Source organism: Humulus lupulus, chromosome 3, assembly GCF_963169125.1.
Source record: "Humulus lupulus chromosome 3, drHumLupu1.1, whole genome shotgun sequence".
NCBI lineage: Eukaryota > Viridiplantae > Streptophyta > Magnoliopsida > Rosales > Cannabaceae > Humulus > Humulus lupulus.
The window spans coordinates 259,414,805-259,422,672 of NC_084795.1; the positions used below are offsets into that span (position 1 = coordinate 259,414,805).

General features: G+C 38.6%; 2 protein-coding genes across 3 annotated transcripts; one reads left to right on the forward strand and one right to left on the reverse strand.

Moving 5' to 3' along the window:
- Positions 1-725: 725 nt before the first annotated feature.
- Positions 726-3,576, forward strand: LOC133823828 (bifunctional nitrilase/nitrile hydratase NIT4B-like). Of its 2 annotated transcripts, none has more exons than XM_062256675.1 (5): positions 726-1,481; positions 2,036-2,215; positions 2,306-2,599; positions 2,741-3,025; positions 3,132-3,576. In XM_062256675.1, exons 1-5 carry the CDS (start codon positions 1,034-1,036, stop codon positions 3,272-3,274), a joined length of 1,350 nt encoding a protein of 449 aa, XP_062112659.1. In that variant the 5' UTR covers positions 726-1,033; the 3' UTR covers positions 3,275-3,576. The 2 variants fall into 2 exon arrangements, with proteins under 2 accessions (XP_062112659.1, XP_062112660.1); XM_062256676.1 differs by having other exon boundaries at positions 730-1,481; positions 2,039-2,215.
- Positions 3,577-4,315: 739 nt separating this feature from the next.
- On the reverse strand, positions 4,316-7,629 carry LOC133823829 (uncharacterized protein At5g41620). The gene is made up of 3 exons (XM_062256677.1): positions 6,841-7,629; positions 6,266-6,388; positions 4,316-6,093 (listed from the first exon to the last, which is right to left on the reverse strand). The coding sequence occupies exons 1-3, from the start codon at positions 7,303-7,305 to the stop codon at positions 4,675-4,677; spliced, it is 2,007 nt and encodes a 668-aa protein (XP_062112661.1). The 5' UTR covers positions 7,306-7,629; the 3' UTR covers positions 4,316-4,674.
- Positions 7,630-7,868: the final 239 nt, after the last annotated feature.

The following is a 7,868-nucleotide window of genomic DNA, read 5'->3' on the forward strand; positions in this document are numbered from 1 at the left end:
TTTGATTAGTGTTTTAAGATTATAGATTAAATTTAGTGCCCAAGTCTATTTTGGGTTAATCTTGCTTTTGATTTATTATAATTATTTCAAAGCTTTAGTTAATTAAAATATCATTTGATTTATTATTTTTTAAATTTTATATTAGTTTTTTTTATTAACTTTGAATTTAATAAATATTTAATTTATATCAATTAATTCATTAATTAAAAAGCCTAAGGGTATTTTGGTCATATTCAAAATAAATTTGACAAAAATGGGACTCAGGGTACTATTTTGTTCTATTTTGCAAAATGTATGGTTCAAATTATCATTTAACAAAATAGAGAGTCCGGTCGGTAACTTTTACACGACGGAGAGGCCGAAATAGTATTTACCATTAAATTAATGTTATTTTTTTAGTTTTTAAAATTCATATATTTTTTTAAGAATTTAAAATATGTTATGTATTTTATAGGAATTAATTTTTTCAGAATTTTTAATTAATTTTAAAATATTCAAAATTAAAAAAAAAAAATTAAAAGCTGTCACTAGTCTCATATGTTAGTTTTAACTATTGACTTAACCATAGTGAGTTAAGGGTAAGAAAATCTACTATTTAAGTAGTTTTGATGTCAAAAATTTTATATGAGTATTAACTGCAAAAATTATAACTACCTAAATAATTTTGCATCAATTTTTTTTGCAAAATTTGTAAATACTTAATTAGTTTTGCCGGCCGGACTAATAATAAAAATAAACATCGACAACTATCTTTTAGGTGGAACGCCATGTCGTATAACTTCCCAACGATAGCATATCAGCGTTGAACAATAACGACACCTAATTCCGTCGAATAGTACACCATTGAACTTCGACTCTGAACTCTCTTAGTCAATCTGCCACATATCTGCAACTGTGTTAGTGTGTCAGGGAGACTGGTTAAGCTGTAAAGCAAGCAACCCAGGCATTTGATCAAACACATCGCAACATCAGCTTTCTTCTTCCTCCTCTTCTCCTTCCGGTATCTCTCTCTCTTTCCTTTCTTGGCACCACAATGGACGCTAATCAAGCCATAACCACCACAGCCACGCCCACGGCTCCAGGGAGTGGCGAGGGGGATGTCCCTTATATGCCGATTCAAGTCCAAATACAAGAACAAGGACCGCTTCAACGGCGTCATTTAAAGGGGGTCGACAGGCACTCCAAAGTCGACGGTCGTCATAGGCGGGTCCGACTACCCGCCACGTGTTGCCCTGGTATCTTTCGACTGACCCGAGAGCTGGGTCACCGCTCTGATGGGGAGACCATCCAATGGCTCCTCGCCCAGGTCCGACCCGACCTTGTTCTCCCTCCAAGACCTTACTCCAAGACTCGAATATCAAAATCGAATCATTCCGTTGATGCCGTCAATAGGCTCAACGACATGGCCGTCCCGAGGCCGGTGGTGAGGGTTACTGTCGTTCAGGCTTCCACAGTGTTCTACGACACCCCAGCAACGCTAGGTACTCTGTTTACTTAACCATTTCAACTAGCCAATGGGGACTTATGGGTTCAATAGGGATTGTTTGTGGGTTTTGGTGATTTTGTCATTTCCTTTTTGTACTTTGTTTTTCTATTTTGTGGGACCGGAGTTTCTTGGAAGCCAAATTGATATTTCCTTCAAAATTGGGTCCCCACTTCACTAATTATTCAGTGTCAAATGGCGCATATAGATTCCAGTTCTTAGATGCCCCACCGTTTTCACTGTACCGTCAATTGCAAGATTGTTACTTGTGAACTTTCCTTCATTTATTCAAACCTTTAGTACTACGTGAGTAGAAAAGCTCACTCTTATGTACTTAAAATACATGGAAACATGAACAGGTGAGTATATGATTTTGCTTTTGTCATCTTTGGGTTCTTTTATTGATATATCTGAAATTTAGTATGTACATGATGTAATAAAATAAAATGTTGAAGTTTGCAACTCTGTGCTATATTAGAAATTATAACTTGGTCTAGTTTATTGCCTGTTGCCTTTTCTTATTTTCGTTTCAACTTACTGACTTGTTGTTAGCAGATAAAGCAGAAAGGCTTGTTGCCAGTTCTGCTGCATACGGATCACAATTAGTTGTATTTCCTGAAGCCTTTGTTGGAGGTTATCCACATAGCGTGATGTTTAATGCTATGAAAGAAAGCCATTTGAAGGATAACAATGAGTATCAAAAGTATTATGCCTCAGCTATTAATGTGCCTGGTGAGTTATTTTTCCTATAACCATTAAGTGTTTTCTATTGAATGTGACAATTGCTTCAATTCACCTTTGCAACTCTGATGTTCGATACAGGTCCCGAAGCTGACCAGCTTGCAAACATTGCTGAGAAATATCGGGTTCACTTAGTAATAGGTGTAGTAGAGAGAGTTGATTTGCTTCTCTTTAGCACAGTTCTGTTTTTTGATGCCTTGGGCCAATTTCTTGGCAAATGTCGCAAGTTACTGCCATTGTCATCAGAATCTGCTATATGGTGTGGTGGAGAGAAATCTTCACTGCCAGTATATGAAACTGCTATTGGAAAAATAGGTGGACTTATATGTTGGGACAACAGAATGCCACATTTAAGAACTGAATTGTATGCCAAAGGTAAACTCTCTTTCACAATTACTACCAACTTGTTCAACCACAATCGGCTTTCTGTCAAAATATGGTTACAAACAATTGAAGCATCAATTATTCATAAGCAGCATGCATGACTAGCATGTAACCTGTGTAATTATCATTTAGGTATCGAAATATATTGTGCACCAACAGCGGAAGCAAGAGAGGTATGGCGAGCATCAATGACACATATTGCCTTGGAAGGTGGCTGCTTTGTTTTATCTGCAAATCAATTTTTCACAAGGAAAGACTATCCACTGCCACCAGAAGAGTATGCATCTGGAGACTCAAATGGTGATGCATCATTAGATACCGTCCTCTGTTCCGGGGGTAGCCTTATAGTGTCTCCATCAGGAACCATTTTGGCAGGACCAAATTACCAAGGGGAATCCCTGATCTCAGCTGATCTAGGTATGTCAATCTTGTAAACCCTGCTCTTCTTTCTTTCACTTTCTTTAATGTGCATCTTTAGACATTTCAGAAAATATCTTTGACTAATTTTGGGTGATACTTCCAGATCTTAGTGAGATTGCTCGATCGAAATTAGAATTCAGCGGAGGGGAACACACTGCTAGACCAAACAATGGTAATATTACAAAGAGAGATGATGAAGATTTGTTTCTCTGTCCTGTGAAAATGGAAGTTGGTGATGAGCTGTAGTAAAATCAACTGAGTAGATGGTGGCTATCGGAAGCCATATTGTAGAATCTTTCAGCTAACTTAGTGCCTAGTGTATAATGAAAGACACTCGTTATGATTTTTTTTTTAGGTGTAACTTATAGGGTTGTTGATGGTTTTCCCCCCAAGGCTTCTGCCCATGATTTCCTATATATATTGTCTGGGGCGACAAACATTAAGCCCGCTGGATAGTCTGCATTTTGTGTGTGCAATCAGTAGGTTAGGAGGTTACATTGTCATGATCAGATGTGACTTGGAATTACTATGTTTGAGTTTCAACTCCATGATCATATTGTACGTGATTTTTTTTCCTTTTCTATTTCTGATATCTCATTACCTTATTTGGCTTTCCAACTTACAAAAATGACAGTTCATCTTGTATATTTTTCCAATAGATTTTTGGTTTGTGATCTTTCCATAGATCTAAAATGTTTACATTAAGTCGATTTTTTAATGGTGGCCACTATTAGCCTATGAAATGTGAAAACCTTTTGACTAGCCGCATAGCCAAAATACATACAAAACTTTACACGTCATTTATTTGCATTATGACAACAAGAGCTAATGGTTTGTCTCCTATCCTCATTCAGCGACCAATTAGATAAAAGTACAGCAAGCCTGCTCCAATGGAATGATTGTCGCCATTGAATTATGATAGACAGCTGATGATCCCTTTTGAGATGTTACTACATCATCATCTGATTGGACTTTTCTAATTATCATTTATCAATCTACTCTTAAAAGGGTTTCTCATATTTAGCCTAGTAGTTATAATCCTATACCGTACCTACAGATGGAATTTTGGTATAAAGAGGTTTGGTGAAATTCGAAATGACCTTTTTACGTCTTGTCTGAATTTTTTTTTTCAGGAGAGATGGATTAAGGAAATGACAATTGGATGGAAACAGTTGAGCCTTGTTACTTTCCTGGTTTGAAATTTAAATTTCAAATCAAAAGCCAATAAACAGCTTTCACAAGCAAATTTTGCGAATTAAGTACTTTAATTAAAGGAAACACTTGAAATGCTCCAAGGAACGAACACACAAGAGGTCAAATATTTAGTACTTCTAGTAATATTCATCTCAATAATACTAGAAGTTTTTGTACACGAGGAGAACTTGCTAAATTAGCAAAGCTTTCTACAAGAAATCTACAAGCACAGCATGTGTAATTAAAATAGAGCAGAAAACGGGCAGCTGAGTGTGCTGCAACCAGGCAGCTCTTAAGATATCAAACATCAAAAGCATCTACCAACAAAAGAAAAGATCTCAATTTTGACTACCTTGGCCTACATGTGTCCGTGTATTCATCTTAGATCAATGTCAAAGGCAGGCACCTGGTCCTTTACCAGAGGGAATGGCATGGCCAAAGAAGAGCATTTCTCATCTTTTAGATTTTCTAGTGATTAGGCCTTCGCCTCTGACTTCCATTAGTCGTGTCCTTGATCCATTTCCCTGAACCATGGCAGCCCTCTCCTGAACTGAACAGGTAGAATTTCTAGAAGGCCGTGATTGTCCCCATTGCCGCGTTGGACTAGCATGAACTCCTGCAGGTCCCAATCGAGAACCAGACAAAATTTGATCTCGAAGACCCTTTGAAGATTTGTATCCATGCATCTCATCTCCATAACCTTTTCCTTGCAAGTGCCTCTCCAGTTCAGAAAATCTGTCCCAATCAATCCCATCTCCTGAAGTCTGAAGCTTTTCACTTGGGATACGAAGGTCCACTCCATCTGATGTGCTCCTTTGTAGTGAAGTACTTTTTCTTTGTGCTTTCCCAGATGTGGACTTCCTCTCTCTGATTTCTTCTTGATCAATTAGAGCCTTCCTTGAATCACGAGCAGCCCCAGATACATGTGGCCAGTTGTAGTTTTTATTATTATCCATGTTTAATTCTATGGAATGAAGATCGCTTTCAGCCAAATCCTCTTCACATTCTACTCCATCAACTACTTCACTCCCATCATCATCTTTCAGCTCCTTCTGGTGCAAACCAAAACGAGTTGCAGTCATATAAGCATCAAGCTCTTCATCATTCGGATAAGTGGTACCATGCCCTTTCTCTTTGCTTCTTTTGGTTCCTAAAAAAACTTCAAGTTGATTTCTTAATTTATCAACAGCTGCATTCTTTTCCTCAAGCTGATGTTTTGCTTCAGAAAGTTTCATATGAACTCTTTCCTCCCGCAACATATCAGCTAGTTGCATCATCTCCCTTTCCTTCTCAACCTCCTCACAAACTTTTGCAGACTCTCTCTTTAGTTCCTCTGCTTCAGCTTTATCTTCATCAATATCTCTGGCTAATTCATCACAAACTTGTTCCATTATCTCTCTAGCTCTCTTTTCCGTTTCAAGTTCTCTCACTGCCTTAAGAAGGGAAGACTTTGTCTCTGACAATTCTTTTCCGAGTTTCTTGTTTAAGCTCTCAGACCTTCTTCTCAGCTTCCTCTCCACCTCTAGCTCCCCCACTACAGATTCGATCGCAGCCTCAACCATTTCCTGCTCCTTGTTTTTCCATGCAGCCTTTTCTTCAGCAAAGCACTTCATAATGTAGTTAATCTCATTCTGATCAGATCTTTGTTCTTGTATAAGCTGATTGACCTGCAAACGAGCCCTCTCCAGCTCAGCATGTAAGGCTGAAATCAGTGACATGCTTGAAGAAGGTCTATCTTCATGACCCCAAATGCGGTTGATAATTTTCAGCAACTCCTTGGATGTCATCAAAGCATTACTAACATCTTTTAGACGAGTCTTGACACCACCAGTGGACGCAGTAGGAGTTTGGGCTCTGGATCTAGTCTCAACCTGTAATAATAAGGCAATCAGGTAACAAATTCTGCAATTATCATCTTATACAGTTTACACAAAAATAAAAAGAAAAGACTTCATAGACTACATTACTCAATCCAAAGAAAAATCAAGTGTAAAGGAAGATAGAAGAATTCACAGAATCAAGCAGATTATAAACGTGAAGTACCTCCATTAAGCTGGCATTGCTGTGAGAATCCAAGCCTCCAGCGTGACGTTCTGTAAGTCTAAGCCTATGAGAAACAGATGGAGTTCTTCTTTGGCGACTACCCGTTCCAGATCGATCAATTCTCTATATGTCAAATAAATCATAAGTAAAAAAAAAGTTAATATTCAACATTAACATCAACGCACATCATGATCATATCGGAGATAACAATCACAAACAGGATGGCATTGATCATGGCTTGCAATAGAAGGGTCCCAAATGATTCTTATTTTATTTTTGCATCTCAGCATTAGTAGTAGTAACCAATCAACATAATCATATCAACTTCACAATTTATTGATTTGTAAAACGAATTCACTATATGAATGCCACCAAAGAAAACAACTAATCGATGATCACGGTCAAAAGTTTGAATTTTTTAAAATGGGGTTTGGACCTCTGGCAGACAAATTTAAAAGGGAACTTTGCCAAGTCATACTTCATGCCTGATTGCAGGACAAATGGCAGAAGATTTGAATTTTCTCACTAACCAAACAAAAGAAAAATGGCTTAAAAAATTCAAACCATAAACCCACCTCTGAAACTGGACTATGGGATGGATCAGAGAGATGTGGAGGCAAAGAACCCGAATGCATAGACCTCGACATCCTCTCTCTAGCTCTGAGCTCCTTCCTAAGTCTCCTGTCGTCCGACCCTTCTTTAACCCTAGGCGAAGGTATCTCATTCATCTCCCAGAGCGTGGCCGCTAGCTTCCTGGCCGAAACCGGAGGGAGTTGCTTCGCTTTACCGGCGATGCCTTGCGACGGCGGATACTTAGGGGAGTCCATGTTACGCAATGCCGACGCGGGAGATCTCGAGCATCCCATGAGCCTCCATGTAGGCACGGGCGTAGTGGATCCGCCCCTCTTCCCAACTAGGATCGCTCTCTTAAACCTGTAGTTTTGGATCACAGAGGAAGAAGAAGATGCCGAAGAAGAACAACCTCTTTTTCTGATTTTGCCAGGGATCATTAAATCCATACTCAGATTCTGCCTTGGCATTATCTCACCCCCGAAGCCTAAATAAACCTCGATCTACAACACAATTCACAAAACGGTATTCGGAAAACCTAGATATATTAACGTCTGATGCATGGTAATTATTGAGTTGTGATTATGAGAAGATGGGAATTGATATTCCCAGAACCAAACAGAAAATGAGAGAAAATCGAGAAAGAGAGAAAAGAAAAAAAAACCCTAAACTTTAAAAAGGGAAAGTTTAAGAGAAAAGGAAGGAAAACGAAGGAAGAGGAAGAGAGCTTTGATGGCGTCCACTACTAGTAGATTTTGATCAGTACAGACTGTAAGCTTCAGCGTACTGTTTGAGCAAGGCGTGTAAAGGTCTAAAGCGAAAGGGAAAACCTAAGCAATAATTCCATGCCGTCAAAACCACATGAGCTCGACAGCGTGGCCACAAAAAATGGGTTCTGATTGATTAAGCATTTCCCGCCTTTTTGACTAGTATTGGTTTTGGACCAATCCCGTGGCGCCTGCAGATGTGTGTGAAAATCGAAACGTAATTAAGGCTTAGCAAATCAAATTAATGACATTTTCAGGGAATATTA